General features: G+C 33.9%; 1 protein-coding gene across 2 annotated transcripts in view; it reads left to right on the top strand.

Annotated features, from left to right (window-relative positions):
• Nucleotides 1–23,366, top strand: part of CHM (CHM Rab escort protein) — a 189,021-nt gene that overhangs the window by 154,303 nt on the left and 11,352 nt on the right. For both annotated transcript variants that reach the window (XM_012784563.3, XM_012784564.3), the window contains one exon: nt 10,510–10,608. In XM_012784563.3, coding sequence (XP_012640017.1) covers nt 10,510–10,608 — 99 coding nt within the window. The remainder of the gene's footprint in view (nt 1–10,509; nt 10,609–23,366) is intronic.

The following is a 23,366-nucleotide window of genomic DNA, read 5'->3' as shown; positions in this document are numbered from 1 at the left end:
CTTGTCTGATCATTCCTATAGTGTGCACACACACAGGGACTGTCAGTCAGCTGGATAAGGGGACACTAAAGTACTCTATAAATCTTCTTTAGGCCCACTTAGAAGAAAACTGAACCAGAGAGAGAGCAAAATCACTTACCTAAGGTCATATAATGATATTTATCTTTGCAACATTATAATAATCATAGCATCATACAGGATTTGCTGAAAGCCAGGTAATGGGCTAAGCACTTTCCGTTCGTTATTTCATACAGTTCTTAACCCTATGAAGTAGGTGCTGTTAGCTCCATTTCATAGATTAGGAAACTAAGACTTAGGGAGTTTACTTAGATTGCCTAAGATGACACACCTTAGTAAGTGGCAGAGCAGGGATTCAAACATAATTTCTTCTAATTCAGGGACCATGCAGCCTATCACTAAGCTGATGCTGAAAATTTTTTTAAAAAAATAATGCTACCCTTATATACTTTGCTTTTTTTGGTCATAAATCATAAACATTGTGCCAACCGTAGAACTATAGGCTTTTTGTATTATACAGTAAAGAAAACAACGTCCTAAAATTCTGTGATCATAGTCATTCAACAAATATTTGAGCTCCCAATAAATGTTGTGTGCCAGTGGATATAAGTGAATTAGGGCTTTTGTAAAGATTCACTGTTTATAAAGCACTTAACACAATGCCTGCCAAAGAGTAAGCATATCATAAATAGCAGCTGTTATTAATAATAAAAATACATTGCTAATATGCTAGATTATGGATATTACATATAGCAAAATATTTTTTTTGTAGTACCATGTTTTCTCTTACCTTTGTGCCTTTGCACATACTGTTCCCTTCATCTAGAGTGGCCTTGCCAACCACTTAAATGGCTCATCATCCTTCAGCTCCTAGTTCAAATATTACTACTTTCTTTCCCAAGCCTTTCCCTGACTCATTCATGCAGTTGGGCTTTTGCTCCTCTGTTTAGATAGATCCCTGTACTTTCCTCACAGTTGACCTTTATTCTATTTTGATAATGATGATGACTAAAATATACTAAGCACTGATTATGTGCAGGCACTGTTATGTACTTTACATAGGTTGACTCAATTTATTCCTCATAACAGTTCTGTGAGATAGATACCATTGTTTTCTCTGTTATTCAGATTAGGTAACTGGGGCAAAGAAAAGTCAAATAATTTCTCAAAGGTCATAGAAGTAGATAAGGGAGAAGCAGACCCAGGTGTTCTAGCTCTAGAGCCTACATTTTTAACCACCATGCTATAGTGTTTCTCAGAGTAATCATTATTGTTGTATTTCTTGTCCAATATGAGGAACAGAGCCATGGCTTACTACTTGTATCCTTAGTACTTAAGCTAAATTGCCAAAAGAGTAGATTTTAAATGATTTTGTGACAAAAAAATGATAAGTATGTGAGGTAATGGATTTGTTAGTTAGCATGATTTAATCATTCCACAATGTAAGTATATGTCAAAGTCTTGTTTCTAAAGTGACATAAAGTCGAAAACTATAGTTTCTGGGAAGCCTTCTATGTGTTACGAAATCATAACGAAAAATTATTTTAAGTTTGGGTGTTTGTTTTGTTTTTGGTTCATTACCTAATATTGAGGGAATCAATTTCTAGCTTGACTTTCCATGAATTTAATGAGACTATTAGTATAGTGGAAGGAATATTGGCCTAGGAGTCTACAGAATTACCGCAATTTAGTTATTTGACCTTGGACAGGTTTCTTAATTTCTTGGGGCTTGGTTTCTTCATTAGAAATTAGTCTAAATTATTTTGAAAGATCCCATACAAATTGAACAACCTCAGTGGTTCACATTTTACATGTGTGTGGGAAAAGCCACCAGTCTTGCATGCATGTTTGATGATATATAACATTATTTTAAGTGAAATGTCTAAAATCCTTTTACTTCTACAGCCTTCTCCTACTCCAGTTTTATCACTTGTTTCTTCTGTGATAAAACTCTCCATGATCTTTACTATAATTTAATCAGTTTATTAGTACAAAGCCAGCAGTATATACAAATGAACTGGCTTTGGTTTTTTAGCCTCTCAGTAGTAAGGCTTATACTAGGAAGGTTGACTGAAAGAAATAACTTCAAATTTATTATTTGTACTTTGCCTTGTTCCAGAGGAAGAGAAGTTCATGTTCATTTTTAAATCTTTTATGTATTCTTCCTACAACATTCATTATTTTAAAAGTCCCAGTTAATAGTTATAATAAAGTTAATGTTTGATGTAATATATAACAAAATTTAAGAAATAACACTGAGATAGAAATTGACATTTTTATCATTCATTTGCTTTTATTAATTAAAATTTGGCTTCTTTTTTATTTTGCTCCTTCTTTTCGTAAGCTTTGGGCATGTTCACAAAAGTTCAGGGGCAGTTTGTAACTTGGACATTAAAGGTCTTTAATGGTGTATTTTCCTGCTGCTACTCTAATTGAGAGTCATTGATGTCACAACTAATTGCAAGTTGTTCTGTTCTTGGTCTGTCTTCTGAAACAGAGCTAGCCTGATAATATCATGGAAGGCTTTAAACTACCATTTTCTTTTCTCTTGATTTGTTTTCTGTTTCAAGAAAAAAAAAGGGGGGGGCAAATATACCATGTGTTTATTTTATGTATCCGAACCTATTCCTAGCTCATTTATTTTCCTCTTTTGAAGCTCCCTGATCATAGGCAAAGTACTTCATTTAGAATAGTACACAATCATTCTCTTCCCTGATTACTTTTACTTCTAAGTCTCTTTTAAGGATTTTTTTTTCCTGAACCTTTTGAATAAAGGATATCCTGAACACAAAAGAATAGTTTTTTTTTTTTTTTAATTTACACAATTGATTCTTCACAGAATAATTTAGAAACATAATTTCATTATTTTCCATGTCAAGTACAAAAAAACCTGACAATACTGAATATGATTATTTGTGGCATAGGAGCCCACCTTTTGAAGGAAGGGTGTATGGAATTTGATATTACTCATACTTAGGAAAAAAGGCATCTTCAGAAGAATTTGTTTCAATTAGAATTCTTGATGGAAGGCTTTTTTACCATTCTATTTGAATGTTCTTGTTTTTATATATCTAGATTAGCTATGTTGTATTTCCCATATTTATAATAATAGTATAATAATTATCTTAAATTGTTAATGATCATCCATTTGCTCATGGTTTTATAGAAATCAAAAAATAAAATAGTTTTTAAGAAGACTAAATTCTAAATGTTGTATAAGTTTTATATTTTTTAAATCATTAACTGAGTTTTGTTGTGACTTATTTTCCCTTCAAATAATTATGTAAATAGACAAATACATCTAGACTTGGTCCAATAGTATAAGTGACAGGAGTGTAATCAGTATTGCTAGCTGAGTGGAACCAAGTGCCTTCACTTGCCCTTAAAATTGAGGTTGTAATGATGAAATCATGAACTAAACTCATCACTCTTCCTGTTGGAAGAATCACCTGACAAATGTTGGCAACCACTGTAACTAACACAGTTATACCTGAGTAAATCAAATATAATCTAAATATGTATCAATGAGAATCTGTGACTTGTACCTATTCCTCAAAGATATTAACAATAAAATGAAATGTATAGAAAGTAAATGATATGAATTTGGTTATTTAATTAGAGTTCAGTTGTTTAATAAAGAAATGTATTTTAAAGATAAATTATTCGTGAACAAATTAACTTATTTATAAGACATACTTATGACAAAATAATGGCTTTTAGAGAAAATATGGAGTTTTTTAGTAAAACTTTAAGTCTTTTTGTACCTTTAAGTACTAGATTTAATTTATATCTAAACCTAGTATAGTCCATTTTTCATTAGCCATGGCAATCTATATGTAAAGATATATTTTCCTTTTAAAAATGTCTCTCCAAATCTATTCTTCAGATAGCTATAATATATCCTTTTAAACCTGAAATGTTATTTTAATAATTTTTTTCTTAATTACCTTTCTAGCATGTGTCACATTTCCTTGCCAGTCTCTACTGGATATACTAAACATATTTCAACCTTTTTCTTTATAACAGGGTTATCAGGAACATCATTGATTATAGTCCCTTATAATCCAGTAATGCCTTTGAGGCCTATTGAGGTGTTTAGGTCTATTTGATACTATGCTAAATGACTATTGTGCTTTTATCATTTCTTGGGTCTATGTTTTATATGTCTTCCTCCTTTCCCTCTGTTAGGCTATTTCCATTCAGTTGGCATGATGATCTTTCTGACAGCATTTTCTATTAACCTCACTTTACCCTTATTTGCTGCTTATAATCTGCAGAGGACCAGAAAACAGGATAATAAAGCTTATAAAAATTGCATGTAGTATTAACATAACTAAGTCCTGAATGGGTGATTATATTAGTGTATGGGCATTGTAACATCTATCTTGGTTGTTAAAATGCCTAATTGGGGAGAGGGTGAGTTGCACTTCCTGGCTCTGGGCTGTATGTCAAAGATCTCTGAATAAGTGAAGTATTACTATAATAGCAATATAAACAGGCCAATATTGCTTAAGCTGGTATTTTTATATGCTGGTAGGAAATAATTGTTATCTGGTAATGCAGGGTTTTTCTTAGAAATCCTGGGTTAGCCTAATTATTGTGTCTTTTTTATAATGCAGTTACATTTTTTTTTAATCTATAAATCAACTTAAATTTCCCTCTCAGCTAATTTGGTTCAAGTTATTGAGATTGTAAAATATTTAAATTTATTTATTTATTTATTGTGTTTTTACAAGATAAACAAGTCATATTTTTTCACAAACATAGTTCATCTTTCAGGATATACCTTATATATTTATTTTCTACTCACTTTATATCTTAAATGAATTTAATATTAGATTTGTTTTCTTTTAAAATCACTTGTAAATGAGCAAAATATCATCTCTGCAGCCCTTCCATTTGACGTTAAAGTTCACACTCTTTACAGTACTTATTCTAGGCATTTTGAAATTAATTTTGTATATAATCAAACAGTAACAGCTGTTTTATTTTGGGATTTGATACTATAGGTTGTTACTTATCTGTGATATGATATTTATGAATATATAATAATAAGCCAAATTTTATGTAGGTACTGGTTTATGTACTCTTTTCTGCTTTTACAGCCATATTAAGAAAATGTTATATACTTTTCATAAAAATGAATTTAGACAATGATTTAAATTCAATATCAGTGCCTTTTCTGTTTTCTATTTGCTTTTTGAAACTGTGACATTTTAAATTATTTTCATTAGTATAGATTTGATTTTGCAAGTGAACTCTTTTATCCTCCTGATCTTAGGTTGACGTTCTGAGTTTTTTTTTCTTTTTTCTTAAATTCTACTGAGAAAGTATAAGCAGACTATGAAGTTTTTCATGGTTGGATTCAAAAATTAAATTATATGCCATATATCATCAATCTCAGTTCCTCGATTGGTACCATAAAGAAAATGTGTTTCTGACCTTTTCTAACTTATTGATATATATTCTTACTTCTGTTATATAAATTGCATATGGCCTTTATTCCTACAGGAAAGATAAATTATGACCCACATTGATCCCTCTATAAATGTATTTCTAGTTAGGTTGCACAGCAAAACACACTTGATGACCAGCCTTACATAAAGATTCTTTAAATACATTTGGAACAATTTCCCCTACTCGTATAGAGTAAATGACTGCTGTGCGTGGAAACCTCACAAACTTGAGGAATAGATTTCCTACCCTTTTCAGCAAGCATTTCCTTGGTTTTACATTCACATTGTAATGCCATTAGTATTTGGTTTAAAACCTGTCATCATTGAAAGAATTATGGCTGTTGAGTAAGGAATTATCTTCATAAAACTTAAGACTAAAAGAAATCTTACAGATGAATTAATTCCACCCCTTCTATTTAATCAAGAGGACACTGAAGCCAGAGAGATAAACACTGACTTGGCCAAGTAGATGTAAAAAAAGAAGTAATACCAGACCCACATAGCCATCCTATACTATGAACATTAGATTTGTCACTTTTAATGTGCTCATTATTATAGTTGTGTAAATTCTCAATAGAAATCCCACTTCTCACTGTTTCAAAACAGCAACTTGTGAGAGAGATCTGTGTTTGAAACTCAAGTTTTGGAAAATTGAAAATATGTTGTTATTTCTAGTTTTGTATTCAGTGATTTCTGACTTCTAAATTTCAGGTGCTTTTTTTCAATGATGCTAATCATAATTGGCACTCCACTCATCAAAGTTTCTTAAGGACTACCCTTATGTTCTGGGAATCCAAGCAAACATAAAGGTTTCTTTAATATCAATACAAATCTAAGTATATTGCCAATGGAAGAATTATAATAGAGAATAAATTTTGTAATCTTTTTAGCCCTTTAGTCCTTTAAGCAGTTGCTGAATGAAGCAAAAGGAACATAGTTTACAAAAGGTAGAGTTAGGATTTTAATTTTTTTTTTCGATCAGTTATAATCTCACATGATGCCTGTGGGAAATGTTTCCACTTCTCTTGCATCCTGCACAATTTTTACTAATAGTTGTCAACTAGTACTAATGAAATGTGATATTTTTAGGAAAGCATTTGCCTGTTGATCTAATTTATGGTCATTGTTAGCCTTTATTCAGTAAGTTAATTTTGTGGAAAAGAATTAAAGTCACAGGATGCAAAGAAGTATTTGACATAGAGAGTTAAATTTTAGTAGAAATGTGACAACATGTTTTACAGTTTTGTTTTGCATTTACCTGATAGCCTTAAGGTCTTCAAACTTTTTGTTCCTGTACCCCTTGAATACTTGTAAATTGACAAATATAATTTTTCATCAGAAGGTTCAAATAATGACAATATAATTTCTAACATTATAAATGTTGCACTCTTTTGAATGTATTCAGTGGTATCTAAGTACCAGAAATATGTGATACCCACCATCACTCATTTTAAAAAATAGAAATAGAATTTTTAAATATTTCCTAGGGCAATAGGTAATTGGTTAATACAATTAATACAATTATTATTTATATAAAATTAATCCAACTTTCATAAATATATAGCAATATTGATAAATATTGGGGGTTCATGACCCCCCCATATAACTGTATCCCCAGGCAGTGTTCATTGCTACACATGGGAGAGACAAAAGACATGGACACAAAAAGTAAGGTGAAAGGGTGTGGAGAAGTCACAGAACCACCAGCATTCCTATGAGCCAGGTGGTACTAACTGAAGTCTAGCACCCATTTTTATTCTCTTTTTCATGTTATAGATTACAATGATTTCATGTGAAAAGCTTGTGGGTTAGCAGTAAAGGGTATAATCTAAACGGGAACAAAGAGACCACCAACTTCTTTCTACTTTATCCAGTCCCTCATTTACTGAGACATGAACTCTGGAGAGAGATAGGAACATTGCCTCAGGTTTAGAATAGCAAACTGCTCTTATCTACTGGGCTGACATCCTTTGATCATTCTCTCCCTTTGGATTATAAGCCCAACCCTGGACTGTTTGTAGACATCCAGGCTATAGCCCTCAGATGGGGGTCTGTTTGCAGACATCCCTGATAGGTGGAATGTCCCCCTCAAGGTCGAGCAGCCTTTGTGAACTGACATGTCCACAGGTTGCTCTTTGGCAAAGTCCTGTCCCACTCCTGAGGTTCTCGTGTCTCGACCCTAACCTTCAACAGATAAATAATTATTAAACACAATAAATAAATTTTTTGAAATACATTACTGAATAAAATGGAAGGAGGTGGAATTGAGCGTCTGGTAACTCCCTTGTAATTATTATTCCTTGTGAGAAGTCCTCCTGTATCCTCATGCACATCCCAGTTTGAAGACTGCTGACAAGTGACTGACTACAGCTTCTACAGGAGATTATTACAATTACACAATACCATTTAGCCACTGGAGGCAGGTACTCTACAGGCAAACAATGTGGGCTTGAATTCCAGTTCTCTTAATCCTAGCTCTTCATGACTTTGGGAAATCTGCTTAAACTCACTGTCCCTGTGTTTTCTCATCTGCAAAATGAGGATAATAATTGGCTGTTGCACTGGTGAAATTAAATAATACTTGTAATATACTTAGAATAATGTCTGACATATGCATGTCAGCTATATAGTCAATTTTAGATATTTGAATTCTTTTGGGAATTTTATAGATATATCTTAATGTATCTGTAAGCATTTCTTAGATATATTAAAATAATCTGAAGATTATCTAATGGTACTTCCCTTGACTCTTTCCTAGTAGATCAGGTAATTGCCTACATTTCATACCAGAAAATAGATATTCCCCATGAGTCTATGTACATAGATATATCGATGTGTGCATGCATGTCTATTTAAGCATGTGAATATTTAATATTTGTCCATAATAGGGAAGTGAATTGTTAATAGCAACAAACAATTATTGGACACTCACTGTAAATGTAAGTTGAATTTGACAAGAAAAGTCAATTCTAAAGCTAGCAAAGGACTAACAAGAGGTATGAAGGTTAATAAATACATTTTGAAAATAATCTGAGTTAAACACAATCAACAACCTCCAATTTGAAGAGGACCAAAATTAATTCAGAGTAACCTACACAAGGAGGTAACCTAGGTAATAGGAAAAGCAGGAAGTGTAGGGGGAAAAATAGTTGTTCATGCCTTAAATTCGTAGATCAATAATGTACCCTCTAAGCAGAGTCAAGGTACAGACATTAGATTTCAGATTATGATTATCTTTGTCTTTCTAAGAAATGCTGTAAAATTTATTAATCACAGAATAGTAATTTGACTTCACTACTAGAAATTTTTGCTGCCATTACCTGAACTGAACTCCGTTATGTTGGTAAGAAACATAAGGATATGCTTAAGTGTTTTTCTTTAAAATATATATCCTGTTTCACAGAACCAATAGTTTAGCCATTAAGATCTTTTTTAAAAATATAGTTATTTATATCCATGTTCATAAGCTTTTTCCCTAACAAACATTAATCAAACAGGAAAGAACTGGAAAATTGAGAGCTTTGGCATGAGCATTGGTATTTTATGAGACTGTCGGAGGAGAGACAGGACAGTTTCACTCGTGTGGATTTCTGACCTTTGTAGTTGCACACCCTGTTTCAGTAATTATCCAGGGAGTTTAAACCCTACCCCACCAAAGTCATACAGCATTTGAAAAATTTAATCAGGAATAATTTTGTTGTAAAGTTCCTTTTGAAATAATTAGTACCATATATCCTACATTCTCAGAACCAATGGGAATCATTGTTAAATTCATGTTAAAACATGCTTAAATAAGGTAGATATTTTATTAGGCCATAAATAATTCAGGAACCATCCTAGAATATTACTTTCTTTGGTGGACCTGGGAGGGGAGTATCTATAAAATTTGACTTTAGCTCCTTGGTTATTAAGAGTCCCTCAGTTTATGCTTAGATATAATTTAGAGTAGCTGTATATGGGGTGAATTTTGATAATGAGAGTCTTATTCGAATAATGGCTTCCATGATAAAATTCGACCTATCTTCCTGGGGTTAAAAAAAATTTTAATAGTTGAAAATAAACTCTTGGGAAAGAAGTGGGTGGACCTTTTTACTGGTATAGTAGGGGGAGGAATTTCTCAGTATTTACTCTTCTCTAATATATTCTTTTTGCCATTATTCTATCCCACCCCAAGTGAGCCCTTTCTGGAACCTTAAGCACTTCTCTTATTTAGGGATGCCCTTAATCATTTCTTATAATACATAGAACTTTTCATCCTTCCTTCACCTTTGTGTATAGGCCTTTAGGAGTTCTAACAGAATTAGGCTACAGTATTTCACCAGAAGTGAAGGGCCGTTTTTGTACATGGTATTCTCTAAGGCAAATATTCTCCAGGGTCCAGGCCCCATGAATCTGTAAATGAAAAAGGAAAGTGATTTTGAATTCCTAAAAATATTATAGACTGTTTTGATCTGTGCCATTTTATGGGCTTTCAAGTATATATGTTATTAAAACTAAGCCAAAAGTATTACCCCAAAAGGTTTTTATAGAACCCTGTAATGCATAAATGATTTCTTGTTAACTTATCAGCAAAGCATATGTATAAGTGGGTTCTGTCTGAAGTATAGGAAGTGTGTTCTCTTAGTTAAGTACTCTGTTTTCAGTCTTTTTTTACATAATTATTAATATTTTGTTCAGCCATCCTTTATCCATCTTCTTTAGGAATATCATAAGTATAACTTAAGTTCTTTTCTGTGAATAAGTGATTTTCTAAGCTTTTCTACTCTTAGTTTTACAAAATTAACATCAACTGTTACTTCTTGGGTCTTAGTGTGATTTCTTTTAGCTATTAGTTAACACATTTTAGCTGTTATTCAACATATATAGCACAATGTTAAGGTTTTTACATGCCCTCCTATCATTAAATTATAAACACCTCAAAGACACGAGCCATTACTTCTCAGTCCTCTGTTACCCATGATACCGGCTTAGTTCCTTAAATATGAGTAAAACAGATTTGTGATAAGCAAAAACTCAAAATATTTTTTTTTAACAGACTTGGTTCATTTGACTTGTACATCTTCTAAAACAGCAAGAGAAGATCTAGAACCAGTTGTGCAGAAATTGTTTATTCCATATACCGAAATGGAGACAGGTAAGAAAAATAATTGTTGATTCATGATAGAAAGGTAATATAACCATCATACTTCTCTTTGGTATATAGTGAAGGTTTCTGCAACCCGAACTGAAATGTGATGTATTCAACAACAATTCACATGTTTTACTAAGATAGTTGAGCCCACTGTCTGCCCAAACATGGGGGAAAAGTTCATTCTATAATCTCCGGGAAAAATATACATCACACACATACACATGAAAACATAAGTAAATGCAAAAGTCATTTATATGCATACATACTTATATGCACAGAAATGACTGTCAGGAAATCCCATTTACAATTGATTCATATGTCTTCATTTTCTTTGGATGTTACAGTTGTTCAGGCAACCATTATTTCCTCCTACCTATTCTATTTCCTTTAGACTCATCTCCTATGTGTGCTGTTTTCTTAATGCAGAGATGGTGCATAAAGGGGCATCTATAGTTACACAAGGCAAGAGACTATTCTGTTCTCAGGAGCTTATTTCAATATAATTCATTTTTTGTGAACTGCCCGAATAAAGTCCTTCAATCTGAAAACTTCACTTTAGTGTTGAATTAAATTTGTCTCATATTTATATTTTCTTAATTTGAAAGTCTCATATAAATGTTTGGATTATTGTTAAAAATTTAATCACAAAGTTGTAATACATGATGATATTCTTAACCTAATAAGGAGTCATAGTTTATCCTTTGTCTTTGATTACCACTATACCTTGAACTTGAATTTCTTTATCATTTCTGAATTTTTTTTATACTTTTTCTGTTGTACTTTCACTTTTTAAATGCATGTAATATTTTTTTAAATCAAGCTGGGAAAATTACATGTTCATTACTTGGCATCCTCTAGCCATTTTAGATTTTTGAACATAAATCTTAATGGTTAAAGTGATCCTGTTTTGAAATGATGTATTGTTTAGAACCTGAGTGAAATTCTTTAGTAGGAACCGTGTGCTTAGAGGGGTCCTCAGGTGCACTGAGGCACTGAAAAGCTAGTTTTCACTGACACATAGGCCATTTTATCATCAGGATGAGGTAGTGGTCATATTTTAATTAAAATGTCAGAACAAATACTGTTGGAGTTATTGAAAATGAATCACCAGATAAAGTGAGCACTGGGCCATGGCAGGTCAAAGAGGCAAAGTCACCTGGAGAAGAGAACTCAATTCATTATCCTGCCTAAATGAAGAAGAGGGAACTTTATGGGTAATATGAACTTTTAATACATTAATGTATATTCTCTGTAGCAGAAGCCTATATTTTCATAGATTGATGGCTTTTATTATATTTTGATTATGTGACAATCATATGAAACTTTATGCTTTAGATCATTGTAAATATTTTATTTTAAAACATGTACCAAAGGAATAACATTATTGAGCTCATTTTCTTTTTATTTGAGTTCTGCGTTCTGTGTGGTACTGTCCTTCATAAGCCTTTGTGAAAGTCAGCCTAGTCACCTAGCAAGGAAGTTCATTTCTTGGAAAAGATGATATTCTCTTCTCAACTACAGTACTTTGCCAATGTATCTGAGAAATTCCAGTAGGGTTCTGAAGGTATTCCCTCTCCTTACTTTTTCACTTTTAAGGTACCAGCCAGAGCTCACAAGATACACTCTAGCTCAAGAAGCAGTCATACTAATACTTCTAATAGCCCTATCAGGCTCCTTTAAGAGAATCAAAGGTCTCTAAACCTTTCTGTGCTTCTAAGTTCAAAAAATTTCAGATGTTTTATGCTTAATTAACCTGATTCTGCAGTGAAAAAATGAGATGATTCCTTACCGCTCATGTACATTAATTCTTCCAGGCTCCAGATATCCTTTAAAGAACTGAGAGAGGTTTGTAAAATGAGCAGTATATTCCAGACTCACTAGTAGAACTATCCTAAGAGGTCTCTTATTTTACGTAAAAAACTGAGATTTTTCAATAAAAACTGAAGTAAGAATTTCATTAGTACTGTACCTTGAAATGTCTAAAATGTCGTATCATCACTGCACCGTCTTCTTTCTCTTTTTCCCTCCTTGCACACGGCATGTGGAATTGTCTCTTTCCATCTCATTCAGTTCGTATCTCAAAGAGCAGCACTACTTAAAAACAGAAATTCCCCTTATAGATGTAGTTTGAAGTCGGTGGCTGGTAACAGTAAGTATTACTGTGCTGCAAAGGCAAATATCATATCTTAATTCCTTTTTGTGTGTATTGTGTCTAGACTCAGTCAGGCCTATGCCAATCCCCACTACTCCCTGAACATGGCATGCCACTGTAGACCACTTTTACTTTTATTTGGTGTGCCATAGTTGCTTTTCTTCTGCCTACCTTACTATATGCCTACTCTAGTTTAAATTAACCAAGATCTTATTGTAAACTACCTATTTCATCTTTAGTCATTTATACTGTCTAATTGAATGAAATGGGCTATTACAGAAAACCAATTCTATTTCTGGCAACTTGGGATGCAGTCCTAGCCAAAGCTCAGTAACTGTAATACTTTTTGACAACTGTGCACTTCACAACTGTATATTATTTTTCCAGCTATCTCTCTGCTTTCCAGCTGACCTCAAAGAAAGATGAAGCAATTATATGTCTCTTAAAGGTTTTAAGGTCAAAGCCTGATAACTCCCTTGTATCCAGAGCATTTATCTTCAGCCTGTGTCAACTTTTTACCTTGCTCATGGCTTCTTTTCAAAGCCTCAACTTCTATGAATTTTTTTCCTATAATCTAGCAGGGGTCCTCAAACTTTTTAAACAGGGGACCAGTTCACTGTCCCTCAGACCGTTGGAGGGCTGTTGGAGATTGCAGCGCACATTTCACACATGCACAGTGGGCCCAGGACAAGTTGGCTGCCAAGCAGGACAGGCAGCGGGGGCAGTAACACCCAGCGGGCCGCATGTAGCCCATGGGCCATAGTTTGAGGACCCCTGATCTATTGGTATCTATTAACATCCATTTTCTCCAATTTTATTGAGTGAAAGCACTTCTCTGAGCTAAATCTTTTGTGAAATACAAGATAAGTTCTCCTAGTATATGCTTAGAAATGGGCTGGGCAGTATTAAAGGCCTTCCAGACCTTAGCCCACTTCTCAGCAATGCTCTACACATCTAGTGTCACATATCATAGATGGTATGTTTAAGTATCTTCTCCAAAAGATTTAGTGAGACTAAATTCACCAGTCAATTTACTAATATCCATATGGTTTTAGCTATGAAATAGGAATTCCTTATGTTCCTTTATTTTGTCAGTAAATAGATCTTACCTCCTAATGTGTGCCAACATGAAGTTAGTGATATCTTAGACTCATAGATCTTAGCTTTTAGAATGGGAACACTATAACAGATCACTTCTTCTACTCAGAGATTCTTCATCTTATCACACTAATAATTATAGATTGTTTAGGATGAACTAGAAAAATACTTAATGCATATTTGGTGTTCTTTCAATAGAGACACTTTAAATATAACAAAATCCTATTTGTCCTGAATTGGGGAACAGGGCTTTCTGGTTAAATTGAATACTGCAGTTAGGAGAACGACCTTGATTACCAATTTAATAATAACAATAATTAACTAGATAATTATACCTTTAGCATTTTCTTTATGATTCACAAGGTACCTCATGGTCTTGGGTGATGTTCATTAACATCTATTATTATTATACAGAATTTGGATTTTTATTCAGATTCAAGCTGACTGTAGAAAACTCTATGGACAATAAATATATTAAAAACAATATTTTATGTTCCAACCAAAGAAAATTATAACATTTCTAAAGAGAGGCAGAGAAATTATTATCAAGATAGTAAGAAATAGGCTTTAGGCATTGAAGTTAATAAGGTTGGACCTTACAAGCACATCATACTTTGTTTTTTGTTTTTTTTTTCCCCAGAATATACTGGGGTACAAACACTTTGGTTACATATATTGCCTTTGTACCACCCAAGTAAGAGCTACAAGCATGCCCAACCCCCAGACATCATGTATCATACCCATTAGGTATGAATTTACCTATCCCCTCATCCTCCCTCCCACCTGCCCAGTGCCCCATGTTTCTTGCATATGTGCACATAAGTGTTGTTCAGTTAGTACCAATTTAATGGTGAGTACATGTAGTGCTTGCTTTTCCATTCTTGTGATACTTTACTTAGAAGAATGGGCTTCAGTTCCATCCAGGATAGTACAAAGACTATTAGTTCATAATTTTTTATGGCTGAGTAGTACTCCATGGTATACATATACCACATTTTGTTAATCCACTCATGTATTGGTGGACACTTGGGTTGTTTCCACATCTTTGTAATTGTGAACTGTATTGCTATGAACATCCAAGTGCAGATATCTTTTTTTATAGAATGTCTTTTTTTCCTTTGGGTAAATACCCAGTAGTGGAATTGCAGGACCAAATGGTAGTTCTGGTTTTAGTTCTTTGAGGTACTACATACTACTTTCCATAAAGGTTGTACTATTTTGTGGTCCCACCAAGAGTGTTCCCATCTCTCCATATCCATGCCAACATTTGTTGTTTTGGGACTTTTTGATAAAAGCCGTTCTCACTGGAGTTAACTGATATCTCCTTGTGGTTTTGATTTGCATTTCCCTGATGATTAGAGATGTTGAGCATTTTTCATATGTTTGTTGGCGATTAGTCTGTCTTTTTTTGAAAAGTTTCTGTTCATGTCCTTTGCCCACTTTTTAATGGGGTGGTTTGATTTTTTTTTCCTGTTGATTTTCCTGAGTTCTGTATAGATTCTAGTTATCAGCACTTTATTGGATATGTACCATGCGAACATTTTCTCCCATTCTGTGGGTTGTCTATGCACTCTGATGATAGTTTCCTTGGCTGTGCAGAAGAAGCTTTTTAATTTGCTCAGGTCCCATGTATTTATTTTTTGTGTTGCTGTTATTTCCTTTGGGGTCTTCTTTGTATATTTTTTGCCTAGTCCAATGTCTATAAGGATTTTTCCAACATCTTCTTCTAGAATTCTTATGGTTTCACATCTTAGGTTTAAGTCTGTTATCCATCATGAATTGATTTTTGTGAGAGTTGAGAGGTACGGATCCAGTTATGGTCATCTACATGTGGCTATCCAACTTTGCCAGCAGAACAAAAGAAATAGCCAAGATCAGAGCAGAATTAAATTAAATTAATAACAAAAAACTATACAGAAGATTAAGAAAACAAAATTTGGTTGTTTGAAAACATAAAATTGACATGCCTTTCACTAGATTAACCAGAAGGATAAAAGAAAGGACTCTAATAAGCTCAAGCAACGACAAAGGAGAAATAACAACTGACACCACAGAAATACAAAGTATCATCTGCGAATACTATAAAAATCTCTATGCACATAAACTTGAAAATGTGGAGGAAATAGAAAAATTCTTAGAAGCACACAGCTTCCTAGGCTCAGTGAGGAATAAATAGAATTCCTGAACAGAGTAATATCAAGTACTGAAACTGAAGCAGTAATTTTTAAAAACCTTCCTTAAAAAAAAGGCCTGGACCAGATGGTTTCACACCTGAATATTACCAGACCTTCAAAGAAGAACTGGTTCTTGTCCCACAGAAATTACTCCACAACAATCGAGAAGGAAGGAATCTTCCCAACATGTTTTATGAAGCCAAAATCACCCTGATACCAAAGCCAGGAAAGGACTCAGCAAAAAAAACAAAAAACAAAAAACCTACAGACCAACATCCCTTATGAATATAGATACAAAAATTCTCAATAAAATCCTAGCAAAAGACCATTATGATGTGCTCAATAGATGCAGAAAAAGCATTCAACATAATTCAGTATCCTTTTATGATAAGAATGCTTAACAAAATAGGCACAGATGGGACTTACCTAAAAATTCTAAAAGCTATATACAGCAAATCCATAGCCAACATCATACTAAATGTGGAAGAATTGAAAGCATTTCCATTTAGAACTGGAACCAGACAAGGTTGCCCTCTATCACCACTTCCATTCAGCATAGTGTAGGAAGTCCTACCCAGAGCAATCAGACACGAGAAAGAAATCATGGGCATCCAAATGAGGGCAGAAGAGGTCAAACTATTGCTCTTTGCTAATGATATGATCACATATCTAAAAAACCCAAAGATTCTGCTGGGAAATTCAGCAAAGTCTCAGGTTACAAAATCAGTGTACACATATAAGTAGCATTCCTGTATGTCAACAACAGTAAAACTCAGAACCAAATGAAAGACTCAATGCGTTTTACAATAGCAGCAAATAAAATAAAATACCTAGGAATATATTTAGCAAAGGAAGTGAAAGACCTCTATCGGGAGAACTATGAAACACTGAGGAAGGAAATACCAGAGGACATAAACAGATAGAAAGCCATACCATGTTCATAGATGGGCAAAACCATACCATGTTCATAGATGGGCAAAATCAACATTGTTAAAATATCTGTACTACCCAAAGTGATCTACAGAATCAATGCAATCCTTGTTAAAATACCAGCATCATTTTTCACAGATCTAGAAAAAATAATTATATTCTTCATATGAAACCAGAGAAGACCCCATATAGACAAAGCTACCTTAAGCAAAAAGAACAAATTGAGAGGCATCAGTTTATCAGACTTCAAGCTATACTATAAGATTATAGTAACCAAACAGCATTGTATTGGTACAAGAACAGAGACAGAGACCAGTGGGACAGGACTGAGGACCCAAATATAAAAACCATCCTTATATTGCCATCTGATCTTTGACAGAGTGGAGAAAAGAATCCTTATTCAATAAATGGTGCTGGGAAAAATGGATGGCTACATACTTTGGTTATACCTGAAAAGAGGATTAAAATCATTTCAGAAATTATTTATCACCTGTTGTGTGCTAGACCCTGTATTAGGAAACCAAGGAAAGGGAGTGGAGGGCAAGACTAAGTCTGCATCTTCATCTGCATACCTCTCTAGATCCTAGCTCATGCATAGCATACTTTTTTAGCTTGCAGTTAAATGAGAAATGTGCCCAAAATAACATTCAGTATAATGACCTCATCTTTGCTATTTGGTTACCACTAATTTTATAATCCAGTAAGACAAAGCATTAGAATGTGAGTTATGACATCAAAGCATTAATCAAATATATATATATAATTTTTAAATATTTCTTGAGATATTATTCATAAACCATATGATTCACCCATTTAAAGTGAAAAACTTAGTTTTTTATTATATTCACAGAATTGTCCAAACATAACCATAGTCAATTTTGGAACTCCTCCATCACCTCCAAAAGAAACTCATACCCATTAGTGATTACCACCCCATTTACCCGCAGTTGCCCTCAGCTGTAGGTAACCACTAATTAACTTCCTTCCTGTCTCTGTATATTTGCTTATTTTGGATATTATACGTATAAAACAAATACATTCCATATATATACACATATATATTTCCCATATATATTCTGAATATATATTGCTAATATATATATATACATAGTTTAAAACATATATGTATACACACACACCATTGATGTAATATTTAATTTATGAAGTGTGTCCATTTGAAACGTAAGAAAATCAACTTATCTTATCTTCCTGCTTCATAGGGATAATTTAGGGATGCATATGATCATAAGCACTTTGATACTCATGAGGAGAAGTAATAGAAATCCAAGGCAGTATAATTGAATTTAAATCTAATTAACTTACTGATCAAAATAATTTTCTTCTTGTTTTATTTTGCCTTTTAATTCATCATATTATGGGGGTACAGATATTGTTAGGGTTACATATATTGTCCCCGCAGCGCTAACCCCTGACGTGCCAGAGCATTTTTGACATTTTGGTTACAATGTATATCTTTGCCTCTCCCTAAGAAGGGTTAGAGGTATGCCCTTTCCCCCCACAATACTCGCCACATCACTAAGATGTGAGTCTCCCCTAATCTTTGGTGAACATTACTACCATTTGAGCACCATAGTTTTAATCAGTCAGTACCAATTTGATGGTGAGTAGATGTGTAGACCATTTTCCATATCTTGTGTCGCCTCATTTTGGATAGCGGGGTTAAGCTTAATCCAGTATAGCATAAATGGTGTTAGCTCACTGTTGTTTCTTAGAATTGAGTAATATTCCATTGTGAGCATATACCAAATTTTATTTATCCACTTATGAATTGATGGGCACTTGGGTTGTTTCCATGACCATGCAATAGTGAATTCTGCTCCCGCAAACATCCAGGTGCAGATGTCTTTATAATAGAATGTCTTATGCTCTTTTGGGTAGATGCCCAACAATGCTGTTGCTGGGTCAAATGGTATTTCTATTTCTAGCTGTTTGAGGTATCTCCAAATTCTTTTCCACGAAGGTTGCACTAATTTTCAGTCCCAACAATAGTATAAGAGTGTTCCTGTCTATCCACATCCTCACCAGCATTTGTTGTTTTGCAATTTCTTGATATAAGCCATTCTCACTGGGGTTAGATGGTATCTCATTGTGGTTTTGATTTTCATTTCTCTGATGATTAGAGATGTTGAGCATTTTTTTATATGTTTGCCGGCCATTATTCTGTCTTATTTGGAGAAGTTTCTGTTCATTTCCGTTGCCCATTTCTTGATGGGGTTGTTTGATTTTTTCTTGTTTATTCTTTTCAATTCTAGATAGATTCTTGCTATTAGACCTTTATCAGAGGTGTAGAGACCAAATATTTTCTCTCATTCTGTGGGTAGTCTATTTGCTCTACTGATAGTTTCCTTGGCTATGCAGAAACTTTAATTTGATCAGTTCCCATTAATTTGATCAGTTCCCATTTGTTTATTTTCGCTGCTGTGGCGATTGCCTTGGGCCTCTTCCTCAAAAATTCTTTGCCTAGACCAATATCTCATAGGGTTTTCCCAAGATCTTCTAGGATTCTTAAGGTTTCATGCCTTAGGTTTAAGTCTGTTATCCATCCTGAGTGAAATTTTGTGAGAAGTGAGAGGTTGGGATCCTGATTTACTCTTGTGCATGTAGCTAACCAGTTTTCCCAGCACCATTTTATTGAAGAGAGATTCTTTTCCCCGTTGTATATTTTTGTCTGCTTTATCAAAGATTAGGTTACCATATACTGATGTTTTCATCTCTGGTATCTCAGATCTATTCCAGATATCGATGTTTCTGTTCTTGTGCCAGTTCCAGGTTGATTTAACTATTTGGGCTTTATAGTGTAGCTTGAAGTCAGGAAGACTGATGCCTCCCAGTTTGTTCTTTTTACTTAAGATTGTTTTGCCTATACGAGGTTTTTCTGGTTCCATACAAAGTGAAGAATTATTTTTTCTAGATCTGTAAAGAATGCTGGTGGTATTTTAATGGGGATTGCATTGATTCTGTAGAGCATATTGACATTTTAATGATACTGATTCTACCAATCCATGAACAAGGTAGATTTTTCCATGTGTTTAAATCTTCTGCAGTTTCTTTTTTTTAGTTTTTCGTTGTTCTCCTTGTATAAATCTTTTGTATCTTTTGTTAAGTATACTCCTAGATATTTAATGTTCTTTGGGGCTATAGTAAAGGGTATTACGTTTTTTATTTGAGTTTCTATTTGATGGTTCTTGGCATATATGAATGCTTCTGATTTGTGTATATTGATTTTATAACCTGAAGCTTTACCAAATTCATTTATCAAATTTAGAAGTCTCTTGGATGAGTCCATGGGGTTTTCTAGGTATAATATCATATAATCGGTGAAAGTGAGAGTTTGATTTCATCTGCCCCCACTTGAATGCCCTTAATAACCCTCTCCTGCCTGATTGCTATCGCTAGGACTTCAAGTACTATGTTGAATAGGAGAGGAGATAGTGGGCATCCTTGTCTAGTTCCGGTTCGAAGAGGGAGGGATTTCAATTTTTCCCCATTTAAAATGATATTATCAGTGGATTTGTCATAGATGGGTTTGACAAATTTAACATATGAGCTGTCTATGCCTATTTTGTTAAGAGTGTTTATCATAAAGGTGTGTTGGACTTTGTCAAATGCTTTTTCTGAATCTATTGACAGAATCATATGGTCTTTGTTCTTGATTTTATTTATGAAGTGAATTGCATTTATAGACTTGAGTATGTTGAACAATCCTTGCATCTCTGGAATAAAGCCCACGTGATCATGGTGAATTTGTTTTTGATGTGCTGCTGAATTCTATTTGCTAAAATTTTATTTAGGATTTTTGCATCTATATTTATGAGGAATATTGGTCTATAGTTTTCTTTTTTGTTGTATCCTTTCCTGGCTTTGTTATTAAGGTGATATTGGCTTTGTAGAATGAGTTAGGAAGTATACCATCCTTCTCAATGGTGTGGAATAGTTTCTGTATTATAGGTATGAGTTCATCTTTGTATTTTTGGTAGAACTGGCCTAGGACTTTTCCATTTGGGGAGGTTTTGAATTACTGCTTCTATTTCTGAGCTTGAGATTGGTCTGTTCAGGAACTGTGTTATCTCCTGGGTGAATTTAGGGAGGTTGTTTGAATGCAGGTATTTATCTATTTTGTCTTCCTTCTGTAGTTTTGGGGCATATACTTTTTTATAATAGTCAAATATAATGTTTTGTAGTTTTGTATTTCTGTGGTGTCTGTTGTGATCTCTCTGTTTTCATTTCCTATTGAGTTTATTAAAGTCCTTTCCCTTTGAGTCCTTGTCAATCTAGCAAGAGGGCCATCAATTATGTTTATCTTTTCAAAAAAACCGTCTGATTTTGTTGATGTTTAGTATAATTACCTTGTTCTCCATTTCATTACTTTCTGCTTTGATTTTTGTTATTTCTTTTCTTCTACTAGGACTGGAAATTGTTTCCTCCTCTTTTTCCAGTTCCTTGAGGCTATTCATTATGTTTTCAGTATCTAAGCTTTCGGCTTTTTGGATGTGAGCATTATTTTCTATTAGTTTTTCTCTCAGGTAAGCTTTTGCTGTATCCCACAGGTTTTGGTAAGAAGTATCACCATTATCATTTTGTTTGAAGAAATTCTTGATTTCCCTCTGAATTTCTTCCTTAACCCAATATTTTTTCAATAATAGATAGTTTAGTTTCCATGATTTTGTGAGGCGTTGAGTGTTTCTATAGAATTGAACTGTAATTTTATACCATTATGGTGAGAAAAGATACAAGGTATAATTTCTTTTTTCTTGAATTTTTTGAGATCTGATTTGCGGCCTAGGATGTGGTCAGTTTGGGAGTAGGATCCGTGGGCTGCTGAGAAAAATGTAAATTCAAGTTTATTTGGATGGAATGCTCTATAGAGATCAGTCATACCTTTTTGATCAAGGGCTTTGTTCAGGTCCATTATTTCTTTGTTTATTTTCTGTTTGGAGGATCTATCCAGATCATCAGTGGAGTGTTGAAGTCCCTTGCTACTATGGCAATGTTATGTAACATGGTGTTTAGATTAGACAATGTTTGCTTTAAGTAATTGAGTGTTCCTATATTGGGTGCCTAGATATTAAGAATTGTTAAATCTTCTTGTTGGATCTTCCCTTTTACCATTATAAAATGGCAATTTTTATCCTTTTTTACTTTTGCTATTTTAAAGCTTATGCTATCTGCAAATAGTATAGCTACCCCAGGTTTCTTTTGACTTCTGTTTGACTGGATGATAGTTTTCCATCCCTTGACCTTCAGCTGGAAGGCATCTTTGTGGGTTAGATGTTTTTCCTGTAGACAGCAGATACTGGGCTTGTGAATATTTATCCACTTTGCCAGTCTATGTCTCTTCAGGGGACAGTTTAAGCCATTTACATTTATTGGAAGGATGGAAACTGGAGGAAGATTACCATTCATATTGTTGGGTTGAGACTTGTTGCTTTGTTTTACTCCTTGAGCCATCATCATGTAGTTCAAGATCTAAACTTTAATTCTTTGAAGATTTTACTTTGAGGAGTGTCTATTGCCCTGTTCGGTTAGAAATGCAGGTCTGAGAACTTCCTGTAAGGATGGTCTGGACTTTGCAAATTTCTTCAGTGATTGCCTGTCTGAGAAGGACTTTATTTCTCCCTCATAGATGAAACTTAATTTTGCTGGATAAAAAATTCTAGGTTGGGCTTTGTCCTATTTTAGAAGATTAAGGATAGACACCCAATCCCTCCTGGCTTTTAAGTTTTCAGATGAGAAGTCTGCTGTTATGCAGATAGGCTTACCTTTATAGGTAATTTGCTGCTTTCGTCTCGCTGCACGGAGAATTGTTTCTTTCACGTTTACTTTGGTCAGCCTAAAAACCATGTGACGAGGTGATTGCCTTTTCATGTTGAGTCTCCCATCAGTTCTGTGTGGTTCTTGTATTTGGATATCAATATTTCTGACCAGGCCTGGCATATTTTCTTCCAGTATTCCGTGAAATAAGTTTTCCAGCCCTTGTGAATGTTCTTCTCTTCTGGAATCCTGATCACCCTGAGATTTGGCTTTTTTATGTAATCCCACAATTCTTATAAACTTTGGTCTTGTCTCTTGTTTCTGTGTTCCATTTCTTCCATTGATTTGTCTGGAGCAAAGGCATAATCTTCATGTTCTAAGATTCTTTCCTCTGCATGGTCCATCCCCTTCTTTAGGCTTTCCCCTGTATTATGGAGATCCTTGATTGTTTCCTTCATTGCCAGAATTTCTGTTTGTTTTTTCTGGATAATCTCAATTTCTTTGGAGAAGCTTTTATTCATTTCCTGTTTTGTTTTGTTGTTTCTCTATTTTGTGAATCTATTTTCTCTTCAATTCCATTTAGTTTTCTAGCAATCAATATTCACAAATCTCCCTCCGTCAGTTACTCATATCCT

This window comes from Microcebus murinus, chromosome X (assembly GCF_040939455.1).
Source record: "Microcebus murinus isolate Inina chromosome X, M.murinus_Inina_mat1.0, whole genome shotgun sequence".
Lineage (NCBI taxonomy): Eukaryota > Metazoa > Chordata > Mammalia > Primates > Cheirogaleidae > Microcebus > Microcebus murinus.
The sequence above is the reverse complement of the archived record's forward strand: the minus strand, read 5'-3'. Positions and strand labels throughout refer to the sequence as shown.